Source organism: Mustela nivalis (genome assembly GCF_964662115.1).
Source record: "Mustela nivalis genome assembly, chromosome: 6".
NCBI lineage: Eukaryota > Metazoa > Chordata > Mammalia > Carnivora > Mustelidae > Mustela > Mustela nivalis.
In genome coordinates, this window is record NC_139025.1 from 62,314,478 (window position 1) to 62,328,475 (window position 13,998).

The window sequence follows — 13,998 nt, forward strand, 5'->3', positions numbered from 1 at the left end:
GAATTCGTAAAAGGAAGGAAGAAAAACTGAAGGAACAAGAACAAAAAATGAAAGAGAAACAAGAGAAACTGAAGGAAGATGAGCTGAGAAACTCAGCTGCAGATACATCTGTTGGGTATGGTTTGAATTACAGTGCTCACTGGGCTTTACATAAAGAATAAAAATCAGCACCTTAACCTCTAAAATGCTTTTCAAAAGTTCTAAAAACGAGTTTTCTAGTTTTTTGTTTATAGGTACATAATAATTATACCAGTGGACCTATGAAATTTACATATATATATATATATATACAGTTCTCAAGTATACATGTGTTATGTTAAAAAATACTTTCAGGGAATCTAGAATTGATTTTCTCATAAAATTAATATTGTAAATGATAATTGCCCAGAAAGCCTTCAATAGGCTATTTTTAACCAGTAGTACATTTCTAGCATTAATAGTGGCACCTCCCTCACTCCACCACAACTACCACCACCATCACAGTTGTACAGTGTATTTCCCAAAGTTCCTCTGACTTTATTGAGGAATAGGGATGAAATTGGAGGTTTTAGTAGATGGTACAGGGAGAAGGTAGAAGCACCTTAAGTAATTTAGTGACTTAAGTACTCTTGGCATTTGAAAATATTTGGGACAAAAATTGGCTATGAAGACAAGTGGGAATTTTTGCATATTGTAGAGGGCAAACTCTGTTCAAATTTTGCAAAAATAATTTTTTTATGAAATCTGCAAAGGAAGGTTTTAAAATCTCAGTATTCTGAAATTCGTATATTGACTCTTAGTTAAACATGCACATAAAAATGCCTATTAGTCTTAGAGTCATAGGTCAAAAACTTGTAACAGCTGTATTTTATATGCCCATCAACAGTACTTTAAGAAATGGAATTTGGATACCTTGGAAAAGTTCATCCGATACCTAAAGCACAAGCAGTCAAAGAAAAAAAAATAGATAATTGGGTTTCTTCAAAATTAAAAACTTTTGTGCTTCAACGAACACTGTCAAGAAAGTAAAAAGACAACACAGAGAATGGGAAAAAATATTTGCAAATCATGTATCTAATAACGGTTTAATATCCAGTATATATAACAATTCCTATAAGTCAACAATAAAAGAACAACCCAATTAAAAAATGGGTAAAGGGGACGCCTGGGTGGCTCAGTTGGTTGGACGACTGCCTTCGGCTCAGGTCATGATCCCGGAGTCCCGGGATCGAGTCCCGCGTCGGGCTCCCAGCTCCATGGGGAGTCTGCTTCGCTCTCTGACCTTCTCCTCGCTCATGCTCTCTCTCACTGTCTCTCTCTCAAATAAATAAATAAATAAAATCTTTAAAAAAAAAAATGGGTAAAGGATTTTAATAGGCATCTCTCCAAAGAAAATAGATATACAAGAAGCATTGAAAAGACATTCAGCATCACTAGTCATTAGGGAAATGCACATTGAAATCACAATGAGATACTACTTCACATTCCCTAGGATGGCTGTAATCCAGTTAAGAGACAATAAGAAGTACTGGTGAGAATGTGGAGAAATTGGAACTCTCTTGCACTGCGGGTAGAGATATAAAATGGTGCAGCTGCTTTGGATAAATTTGGCAGTGTCTCAGACAGTTGAACCATTTGCTACCGTATGACCCAGCAGTTTCACTCCTAGGTGTATACTGAAGAGAATTAAGAGCAAATGTTCACCCATAAATGTATATACAAAAGTTCACAGCATCATTATTCTTAATAGCCAAAGAAGTAATAACCCAAATGTCCAACAGTTGATGAATGGATAAATAAAACGTTGTATTTCTTTGGTGCTATACCCATACAGCCCAGTGTTGTTCAGCAATAAAAAGAAATAGAATTCTCATACATGCTACAGTGTGGATAAACTTTGAAAACATTATGCTGATTAAAAGAAGTTAGTCACAAAAGGCCATGTGTTGTATGATTCCATTTATATAAAAAGTCCAGAATGGGCAAATCTACAGCAAAAAGTAAATGAGTGGTTTCCAAGGTAGTAGGGAAGAGGAAATGGAAAGTGACTACTAATGGCTACTACAGAGGTTTCCTTTGGGATAATGAAACTGTTCTGGAATTAGATAGGGGTAATGACTGCACAACCTTGTGAATATACTAAAAACCACTGAATTTGTACACTTTAAAATGGTGATTTTAGGATATGTGAGTTACAACTCAATATTCTTTTTGTATTTTATAAACCTTTTCAGGTTCTATTTAAATATAATTGACTTCTAACATTGTACTAATCATTTTGGGTATATAACATAATGATGTGATATATGCATATGTTGTGAAATAATTACTACAATAAGTTTGGTTACTCTTCATTACCTCCTATAGTTAAAGATTTTTTCCTTGTAATCTTTTCATTTTGGAAAAAAAGGAAAATAAGCATATTATAGATTCTACCATTTCTTTCTTTTTTTTTTTTTAATCCTCATCTAGCCTCACTCATTTATATTATCTCTCTGGCTCCTAAACATATTAGAGTTTGCAAACCTCTGGATAAAGAACATAAGTGGTGGAGCTTATTTCAAGGTGCATACAGTTTTAGTTTTAATTTGGACAGTGTAGTGGATTAGATGAAACATCTGATGTGTTCATTCAGCCTACTCTTCTCTACTATTTGTCTATTTTCTACTCAGCAAACCATCACCTCCCAGCCAAGCTACCTGGGCTGTTACAGTGGCTTCTTGTCTCCCCCCATCTACTTTCTCTCCCAGATCATCTTCCACATAGCAACCAAAGTGCTTTCCAATCCTATCATTTCCCTTTTCTAAACTCTTCTACTTTTTATCCCCATTGCTTTTTAAGTAATGCCCTACAAAGCCTTTTGTATGTATGATCTAACCCTACCTTTTTCTCATCCATATCTTGGATTACTTCTTTTTGTTTTATATTTTTCTCAAAATGATAAGCTCCTTCCTTTTCTCTTCAGTTCAGAGCCTTTGCATGTTACCCCCTCTGCTTACCCCCTCTTCTAGCAGATTTCTTCTTACCTGCCACCTTACCCCTCCCTAGTCTCTCTAGTCTCAAAGTTTAAATGTCACTTTTTTCTTGATCCTTGAAAAGCTTTCATAGCAACTTGAATTTCTCATTTTTAATACTTATTACATGTTTTAATTTTATAATTGTGTTATTATCTGTTATCTCTCTGAGAATATAAACTCTATGTCATTTTGTCCACTACTTCCTAAACATAATGGCTAGCACTTCATAGGCAGGCAATAAATATCTCATGAATAGAATTATATGTTCATTAATGAAAATAATCTTTGTTTTTTTCCTTAAGAGAGGAAGAAAGGGAAGATTTTGATACTAGCACTGAGAGCAAAGAAATAGAGCAAAAGGAACTTGATCAAGACACAGTCACTGAAGATGAAGATGACCCAGGATCACATAAAAGAGGCAGAAGAGGTAATACAGAAGTTTCTTGGGGGCATGCTTGCTTGTTTTTAATTTATAAGGAACTTTATAATTTAGCTATCCTGAAATATGTATGAGATTACTTCATTTGTAATTCCAAGGTGTATTTGCTTTTTAAATGCCCGCCTCATAGCTGTGGTAAGTTTTTTAAATGGTGACCGTTTTCTTAAATGGTTTTAGAAGTTACATTCAGTCTTTATTTTCATGTCATTTATACTTGAGGGAGGAGCGACAATATTCATATTGTTTTAATAGGTCAGTTTCTCATAACTTCAACTTTTGGGGGCGCCTGGGTGGCTCAGTGGGTTAAGCCGCTGCCTTTGGCTCAGGTCATGATCTCGGGGTCCTGGGATCGAGTCCCGCATCGGGTTCTCTGCTCAGCAGGGAGCCTGCTTCCTCCTCTCTCTCTCTCTGCCTGCCTCTCTGCCTACTTTGTGATCTCTCTCTCTCTCTCTCTCTGTCAAATAAATAAATAAATAATCTTTTTTTAAAAATTTAAGAAAAAAAATAACTTCAACTTTTGGTTAGCAAATTTTGTGGAGTTTTTGTATTTACTATTTTATACTAGGCCAAATAGAAATTTTTATTCTACAGCATACTCAGCGTGCATTAGGTGCTATTTAGCTGCTAGAAATACAAAGGTCAGGAATGCTTATAATTGGTACCATATGGCTGAGAATGAAAATCAGCTACCTTAGAATAATTGCATGAATTGCTGGATCAAAGGGAATATATTTTTCAAAAGTTGTTGATACAAATTACTTCTGAGGATCTTTAACCATCTTCATTTGACAACTATTGAAGATTTTTAACTTTATTCTGTGCCTATAATTTCATATCTTTTTTTCTACTTTATTTGCTAAGTAGTTATTATAAGTAGACAAAAAATTTATATCATTGAGGCTACATTTTCTGATTATAATGCAATTGATTTAGAAATCCAAACCAAAAGGCCTCATTTAATTCATTTTAAGACACACTGCTAAATAATAGGTCAAAGTAGAAACCATAAATGGAAACTAGAAAATATTTAATACTAATCTATACTAAAAAAAACTAATCAGTATTGTTCACTAACACTTGTTGGATACTCCCTCTGCTTAGAGGAAAATTTCTAGTTTTATTACATATTGGGAAAGAAGAAAGGCAAATTGAGCTAGTCATTCATTTAAGAAGTTAGAGGTAGAAAACAGAATAATCCCTCCAGATGAAAGGAAACAAAAGGTACAAGTAGAAATTAATAGAAAATAATAGAAGACAATAGCAAAGCCCAAAATTTGTTCTTTGGAAAAAATACAAACTAGACAAATCTTTCTTGAAACTGATTTGGGAGGGGTGTTCACATAAGGTGAAGACTCAAAAGGGAAGCAATGTAACTACAGATTAAGTAGAAATTTAAAGATAAGGGGATAGCATATATAGTTTTATGGCAATTACTTTGAAAGTGGAGGCAAAAAATAAACAAAATCCTAGAAAATACACATTATAAAAATGGATTCATGAGAAAATGTATAATGTGTATGGTCCTAAATCATTAAATCTTGAATCAGTGTTAAAAAATCTTTCTAGAGGGGTGCCTGGGTGGCTCAGTGGGTTAAAGCTTCTGCCTTCGGCTCGGGTCATGATCCCAGGGTCCTGGGATCGAGTCCCACATAGGGCTCTCTGCTCAGCGGGTGGGTGGGTTGGGGGGCTGCTTCCCTCTCTCTCTCTGTCTGCCTCTCTGCCTACTTGTGATCTCTTCCTGTCAAATAAATAAATAAATAAAAATCTTTAAAAAAAAAAAAAAAAAGCCTTTCTAGAGGGGCGCCTGGGTGGCTCTGTCTGCTAAGTGTCCATCTCTTGGTTTTGCTCACGTCATGAGATTTAGCCCTGCATTGGGCTCCTCTGCACATTGGCCGTGGAGCCTGCTTTCTCCCTCTCTCCCTCTGCCCATCCCCTGATCTGCCCCCCAACCATTCTCTCTCTGAGTAAAATAAATCTTCCTATAGTGGAAACTTTAGTCCTAGACAACTTTATAGGTGAATTTTCCCAAATTTTCAAGATTTTATTTACTTATTTATTTATTCATGAGAGCCAGAGAGAGAGGCAGAGGGAGAAGCAGGCTTCCCTGCGGAGCAGGGAACCCGATGCAGGACTTGATCCCAGGACGCTGCTATCATGACCTGAGTCTAAGACAGCTAATGGACTGAGACATCCAGGCGCCCTAATTTTCCCAAATTTTAAAGCAGCAGATAGTTCTAATCTTATACAGACCCTTTCAAACAAAAGAGATAGAAGAAATAATTCCCTGACCATCTAAGCAATCTGACAGTGATTGAAACAGGAGAAGTTTACTTCAACACGCCACACAAGGCCAGGTAGGCCTCCAGGAATCCAGGCTCTTCCTGCCTTGTTCATACTGCCATCCTTATGGTTTTGCTGCCATCCTCCTGTTCCAAAATGATTTATCCCAGAGGTTACATATAACGCTCTACTTCCATCTCTGATCAGAAGTTTCTCATAGCTATAGCTCCCGGGGAGACATTTCCTTTTGGGAAATGCCCTACTTTTGAATTGCTAGGTACCCAACTAAGCATTAGGGGTTCTGTTACTTTAAATCAGTGGTTAGTAAACTAGCCGATTGGCCAAATCTGCCCTGCCAGTTTTTATATAATCTAACTAAACTGGTTTTGACATTTTTACATTTTTAAATAGTTGGGGGAAAAGAATGATATTTTATAATATGAAAATGATATGAAATTTGGATTTCAGTGACCATAGTTTTAATTGAACCCAGCCACGGTTGTTCATTTACATATGGTCTATGGCGCTTTCATGCTACAGTGGCGCAATTGAGCAGCTGTGACAGAAACCATATGGCCTACAAAGCCTAAAAATATTTACTAGCTAGCCCGTTATAATAGTTAGTTTGCGTACTCCTGCCTTAGTGAAAGGACCAAACATATGTTGCAGTGTTGCCTCACTCTCTGGTATAGAGATTGCAGTTTAAAGTGTGTCCCTCATATTTATTGTACCAGTTTCTTATCAGCATAGCATATTAGTCTGTTCAGGCTGCCATAATAAAAAAAACAAAAAACAAAACAAAACAAACACAGACTAGGTGGCTTAAACAACAGAAATGTATTTTTTCACAGTTCTGGAGGCTGGAAGTGAAAGATCAAGGTACCAACAGGGTTGATTTCTGGTGAGGTGTCTTCCGGCTCGCTATAACCCTTTCTCGCTGTGTCCTCACACAACCTCTCTTCTGTGCCCACAAGTAAACAGAATGAGCACTCTGGTCTCTTTCTCTTCTTAAAAGGACACGAGTCCTGAATTAGGGTCCCACTCTTTGAACTCACTTGACCTTAAAATCTCCTCAAGGGCCCTGTCTCCCATATGTCACACCGGGGTTTAGGATTTCAACCTATGAATTTTGGGGGCATTCAGTTTGGTCCATAATACTTAGTAACTTGGGATATTTTTGGATATTTTTCTGATGAAAATTTAAAATATGATGGGTGATGGTCAAATGTTTAAACCATAGGGAAAAGGCGACAAAATGGATTTAAAGAATTTATAAGACAAGAAGAAGTCAGCTGTGTAACAAGAGAGCCTCTTACTGCTGATGAGGAAGAAGCTTTAAAACAGGAACATCAACGGAAAGAGAAAGAGCTCTTGGAAAAAATCCAAAGTGCCATAGCATGTACCAATATCTTTCCCTTGGGCCGAGACCGCATGTATAGGCGATATTGGATTTTCCCTTCTATTCCTGGATTATTTATTGAAGAGGATTATTCTGGTCTCACTGAAGACATGCTGTTGCCTAGACCTTCATCATTTCAGAATAGTGTACAGTCTCAAGATCCTCAGGTATCCACTAAAACTGGAGAGTCTTTGAAGTCTGAATCTACCTCCAACATTGACCAGGGTCCATGTGATGATTCTGTGCAGCTGCCAAAACCAGTGCATAAACCAAATCGGTGGTGCTTTTACAGTTCTTGTGAACAACTAGACCAGCTCATCGAAGCTCTTAATTCTAGAGGACATAGAGAAAGTGCCTTAAAAGAAACTTTGTTGCAAGAGAAGAGCAGAATATGTGCCCAGCTAGCCCATTTTTCTGAAGAGAAATTTCATTTTTCAGGTAAATTTTCATTGAAAACTGTTTCTTTCTTTCTCCCCATAATCTCCGGTTCAGGTTTAAACATCTGTCAAAGTCTTGGAGCTATATTTAAAACACCTCCTCTTTCGCTTGGACTGTGCTCTCAGTTTTCAAGTTAGAGAATATTTACCAGTTAGAGGAACAAGGTTCTCTAGATTTATTTCACTGGGTTCCATTTGGATTATGAGGAAAGGCAGTGCACAAAGATCCATACTCTTCCTGATCTCATTCTCTGATCAGTAGACCCAATAACCAAGGCACTAAGGATAACCTTAATTTTAGGCATTTGATAGGATAGTGAGAGTGCGGTCACTGAGGGTTTTTGCTAAGGGTTTACAGACAGGTTCCCTTTGTGATCACTTCTTTGGAGATTGGCTGCAAGGGCAGATCAGGCAGCAGCAGCTCCTATATGATGGCCGGTTCATTAATAACAGATAAGAGAAAGCAGTAAGGCATTTTCGGGTATAAGTTTTCATTATTTCATTATAAACGAGATTCCCTAGGTAAAGAACTCTTAAATTTAGGGACATATTGTCATGACTACTTTAGTTCTCTTGGGAGGGAGACAAACCATAAGTGACTCTTAATCTCACAAAACAAACTGAGGGCTGCTGGGGGGAGCGGGGTTGGGAGATGGGGTGGGGTTATGGACATTGGGGAGGGTATGTGCTTTGGTGAGTGCTGTGAAGTGTGTAAACCTGGCGATTCACAGACCTGTACCCTTGGGGATAAAAATATATGTTTATAAAAAATAAAAAAATTTTTAAAAAAAGTATAGATCACAATTCTTTAACAGTTTTATTGAGTTAAGTTCATACACCATACAATTCACACATTTGGAGTGTACAGTTCAGTGGTTTTCATTATATACAGATGTGCAGCCATCAAACAATTGTAGAACATTTTTATCACCTCAAAAAGAAACCCCAAATTTGTTTTCCGTCTCTGTAAATTTCCTTGTCTGAACATTCTGTATGAATGTGATCATATAGTACATGGTCTTTTGTGACTTTCACTTAGCATAATGTTTTCAAGGTGCATCCAAGTTGCAGCACATGTCAGTACTTCATACCTTTTTATAACCAAATAATGCTCCATTCTATAAATATATAACACATTTTATTTAACCATTTGTTAGTTGATGGATATTGCTTTTGTTTCCATATCTTGGCAGTTATGAATAATGCTGCTGTCAACATTTATGTACAGGTGTTTGTCTCAACATAAGTTTTCATTTCTCTTGGGTGTATATCTAAGAGTGAAATTACTGGGTCATATGATAATTCTGCATAATCACTTGAACGGCCATACTGTTCTCCAAAGCAACTGCACCGTTCTGTATTCCTTCCAGTAGTGTCTGAGGGTTAGAATTTTTCCACGTCCTTGACAACACTTGTTATTGATGATTTTTAGATTCCAGCCATTTTAGAGGTATAAAGTGGTACTTTATTTTGGTTTTTATGTGAATTTTCCTAAAGACTCATAATGTCGAGCATCCTTTCATGGTCTTATTGGCTGTTTGTATGTCTTCCTTAAAAGTCTATTCATATTCATTCATTGCCTCTTCTTATAGGAATGTCTTTTTATTGAGTTGTAAGAGTTCTTCAGATATTCTAGACATGAATTCCTTATCAGATACTTGATGTGCAAACATTTCCACTACCCCCTATTTTTTGCACTTGAGGATTTATTAAGTGTTTTTATATCAGTTATCTCACTATCATAGCCATCACATTGGGGACATTATATTTTTTAGTAAGAAAATCATAATAAAGGTATTGATAACTATTTCAGACAAACCTCAAACTGATAGCAAACCAACCTATAGTCGGGGAAGGTCTTCCACTGCATATGATTCAGCTCAGATGTCCGCAGAAAGACAGCTTGAATTGAGGCTGAGAGATTTTCTTTTGGATATTGAAGACAGAATCTACCAAGGAACATTAGGAGCAATCAAGGTTTGTACCTGTTCCCATTTTTGGTTTACCTAATTACCAAAGTTTTGGTCATATTTGTTTATTTATTTGGTATAGGCAAGGCATGTGTGTTTTGAATAAATACATGGGAGTGCTATATTTTTTTGTGAAAATTAAGTTTGTCCCCTGTATCAAAATACTTATATATGGGTAGAGATCTTCCTTAAACATACTCTATGGCTATCTGCTTTCTTAAACAGAATTTATGGAATGTAATTGACCTTTTTAATACTAATTTTTAGTATTTTTTAAGTATCTGTTTTATGGTATTTTCATTCGAGATATTAAAATGTGTAAGGATATTTTCTTCTTCCTTGACTAGCTCCTGCCTGCTCTGCTGAGTCTGGTTTGTTTATTGGTTTCTTTGTTACCTTTTTAAAATCTGTAAGTAATTCATGCTTGATATGTGTGTTCTGTTCATTCCTTTGCTATCATCTGTCACTTTTTTGCTACTCTCAGGTGACCAATCTTAGAATTGTTTATGATTTCCCTATATAAAGAGTGAGGTGCTAAAGCTTCCATCTATGAATGATACGTATTTCATTTTGGCCACTTAGTAACCGTTTTAGATCCCTTTTTGATTTACAATCTGTTCTAGAATATTCATGAATTTTTCATATGTACATTGAATCTCATACTTCTTAGGAACCACATATGCCATTTTTCCAGCTTGGTAAATTTGGGTTTTGTTACAGGTTACAGATCGACACATCTGGAGATCAGCATTAGAGAGTGGACGGTATGAGCTGTTAAGTGAGGAAAACAAGGAAAATGGGATCATTAAGACTGTGAATGAAGACGTAGAAGAGATGGAAATTGATGAGCAAGCGAAGGTCATAGTAAAAGACAGGTACAAAAGGGATATTTCTAAAGTAACGGTCTCTTTTCCTTGCCACTTCAGTTATGTGGTTCTTTTCAGTAAATGTTTCTTTCTCTTTAAAAAATTGTTTTAAAAATCTTACCATGAGGACTTTCAATATTTGTAACCACTGAAATGAACATTTTCCTCAACCTCAGGCTCTCTTTTACTTTACTTTGTGCTAATGCAGCCAAAAGACAGCTAGTTAAGATAATGGTAATTTCTCAAGTTCAAAAAAGAAAAATCTTTGAACTTAAGGTTTTAAAGTAACTTTATTCTATCCATTTTCTTTTCTGTAGGATAATAGTAAATTGTGGTAGGCTTAAATATTTTATGAATTATTAATCAGAACCTGTATCTTTATAGCGATAGACAGATACTTTTACTTTCAGAATTATTTTTGCGTAACCCCTCTTAAAAAGAGTTTATTATCTGGAAAGAAAAGAAGATAGGACCCTAGGAGGGAAGATGCACTGAAGGCTTTGAGCGGATAGGTTTGTACATGTAAATGATCATTTTAGCTGCAGCATGGAGATTTATTGCAAAGGGAATAAGACGGGAGGCTAAGGAACTGAAGAGGCAGCTATCAGTGTCCCAACCAGTAAAAGTTGAAGCAAGAGAAAAAGAAAGAGGGAGCTGCAGCTGCCTGGGATACTTATCTTAAAGGCCTGTGACTGGGTCATCTGCCTAAAACCTTTCCCCCTAAGCTTTGTTTCATCCACCTTCCCTCCAAATATTTACCCTTCTGACCTCATTAAATGAGTTGGTGTTTAGTTTAGCTCTTGATTCATGTATATATCTCCATTTCTTACTGGCTTATGTGATCTATGAGATGGAGGAAACTATTTCTTACACAGGTGTAAGCAAGCATTTGGAGGACTGAACTCAAGTTTTATTTACCGAACAGGGTTTTTAAGTACCATAATCTCTTCCATGTTTTCATTGTAGACTTTTGGGCGTAAAAACAGAAACTCCTAGTACTGTCTCAACTAATGCAAGTACCCCGCAATCAGTGAGCAACGTGGTTCATTATCTGGCAATGGCACTTTTTCAGATAGAGCAGGGCATTGAGCGACGTTTTCTCAAAGCTCCACTTGGTAAGTACCAATTTCTACTTCTAAATATTAGCTCTATTTTAAAGGATTCTAAAATTGCCCTTTAATATAAACTCAAGGGCTGACACAATACTGTTGGCTAATTTGAAAAACTTGAGATTGTATTTTCATTCCAAAACATGGGTTCTTTCAGGTGAGTTTTTTTTTTTTTTTTTTTTTTAAATAGTACTTAAGCTGTGAAGTGTGTAAACCTGGCGATTCACAGACCTGTATCCCTGGAGCTAATAATACATTATATGTTTATTTTAAAAATTTTAAAAAAATTTTTTTAAAAGATTACAAAAACAATAGTACTTAAGTACGTTTTAGTCTAAGTACTCATCTTAATGACTGTCTTTTTAATTTTCTGTCAGTCTTTTCTTTAGTGTTTCATCAAAAGAAAGATTACCAAAACATGTGACTAGCCAGATCCTGCATAATCAAAAACTGTATATGAATGTTTGTTATCTAAAACAGAACCCCAAAGAAGCTACTTAAATGTCCGCCATTACGGGTATGGTTAAATAACATGGGTCACTGGGGTGCCTGAGTGGCTCAGTTCATTGAGTGATGACTTTATTTCAGCTCAGGTCATGATCTCAAAGTCATGAGATTCAGCCCCACTTCAGGCTCCATACTCAGCGGAGAGTCTGCTGGAGGATTCTCTCTCCCTCTCTCCTTCTACCTCTCTCTTCTCTCATGCTCTCTCTCTCTAAAATGAGTAACTAAATCTTTAAAATAATAACAGTAATCGGATTGGAACCTGAGCACTGTAAAAGAAGCTCTAAGTCAGAAATACCAAGTGTTAAAGGGTATGTAAATGAGGAAATGCTCTATAATTTATGGTAGGATGTTTAAAGGATACAATCTGGATCGTGTGTTTAGCAATTTATGAAATACTTTTTTAGGTACTAATCTAGGAACATAATCATTGTGTGTTTAGGAAAATATGTTTTGAGTTCCAAATCAATTTTCATACCATAACTCATAATTTCTTCTACTTCTGTGTGCTCTTTCTGATACGTTACTTTATAACTCGTCATATTCAAGTTAATTTGTATCTCAGTAGTGGGGTAGAAGAAAGATTTTAAAACCATATCTTGCAGCACCTGGGTGGCTCAGTCAGTTAAGCATCTGCCTTCAGCCCACATTGGGCTCCCCACTCAGCAGGGAGTCTGCTTCTCCCTCTTCCTCTGCCCCTTCCCCTGCTTATGCTCTCTTTTGCTCTCAAATAAATAAAATCTTTCAAAATAAGTAAATAAATAAATGAAACCATATCCATTTGGTCTCATATTGAAAGCAACTTAAATAGACTAAAATGCCTTTTAAATTATTTGAATATTACCTTGTTTGAATAGTAAGAACAAAGTTTTTATAAATATATGGTGCTGTCAGAATGTGAATGTATTTGTAAAATGTCTGTTTTGAAATTGAAAAGTTTATGGCCAGTATCTCATAATAAATAGGTTCTAATAAACCTATTCATATTTTTATAAATTGGTAATTCCACCATGAGCTCAGCAACTCACTTTTCAGATTTGGAAGTAGCAGTTGTGGAAATAAACATGTATTGTCATAGCTCATAAAAATATTAGTTTGTATTTCCTATATCAATCTTACTTCTTCAATATTTCTTAATATTTTCTGTGTCTTGGGGCATGGGTAGCTCAGTTGATTAAGCATCTGTCTGCCTTGGACTCAGGCCATGATCCTGGGGTCCTGGGATTAAGCTTCAGGTCAGGCTCCCTGCGAAGCAGGGAGCCTGCTTCTCCCTCTTCCTGCTTGTGCTCTCTCCATCTCTACTGGTATCTCTGTCTCTCTCTCAAATAAGTAAAATCTTTAAAAAAAAAAAAAATACTTGGTGTCTAAATCGAATTACATATACAAATGATCCCTCTCTATTATTTCTTACAACCATATGTGAATCTACAATTACTAAAATTAAAATTTCAATTAAAAGTAATTTGTAGGGGCGCCTGGGTGACTCAGTCGTTAAGCGTCTGCCTTCAGCTCAGGTCATGATCTGCATCAGGCTCCCTGCTCCATGGGGAGCCTGCTTTTCCCTCTCCCACTCCCTCTGCTGTGTTCCCTTTCTCACTGTCTCTCAAATAAATAAATAAAATATTTTTTAGAAGTTATTTATAGACTATGTAGCCCTTATAAGTATTTTACTACTATTCATTAATTCTGTGATTCCAAAAGAGATAAAAGACAGCTCTGCTGATGTTTACATTTCTGAAACTACCAACGATTAAAGTTGTTTATAAATTCAAGGGGAAAACGTCAAATTGTTTAGTGTGTCCATATTTTCATGAGTATATCTCATTAAATATCTAGACAAAGAGAACAAGTTAATGCTGGGAGATGTTGCAATTTACATCTAGTAGGTTATATGAGAGCTGAGAGCTATAGTGTTCTTTACTCTAGTTTGTATACAAGAGTGTAGGAACATTAATTTCATCCTAAGGGATATAAAATAAACAATTTCGGCTTGAGGTC

General features: G+C 36.2%; 1 protein-coding gene across 4 annotated transcripts in view; it reads left to right on the forward strand.

The window, feature by feature from the left end:
• BAZ1A (bromodomain adjacent to zinc finger domain 1A) overlaps nt 1-13,998 on the forward strand; it is a 122,626-nt gene that overhangs the window by 94,790 nt on the left and 13,838 nt on the right. For all 4 annotated transcript variants that reach the window (XM_082737821.1, XM_082737820.1, XM_082737818.1 and 1 more), the window contains 6 exons: nt 2-115; nt 3,299-3,423; nt 6,956-7,552; nt 9,365-9,528; nt 10,242-10,396; nt 11,354-11,502. In XM_082737821.1, coding sequence (XP_082593947.1) covers nt 2-115; nt 3,299-3,423; nt 6,956-7,552; nt 9,365-9,528; nt 10,242-10,396; nt 11,354-11,502 — 1,304 coding nt within the window. The remainder of the gene's footprint in view (nt 1; nt 116-3,298; nt 3,424-6,955; nt 7,553-9,364; nt 9,529-10,241; nt 10,397-11,353; nt 11,503-13,998) is intronic.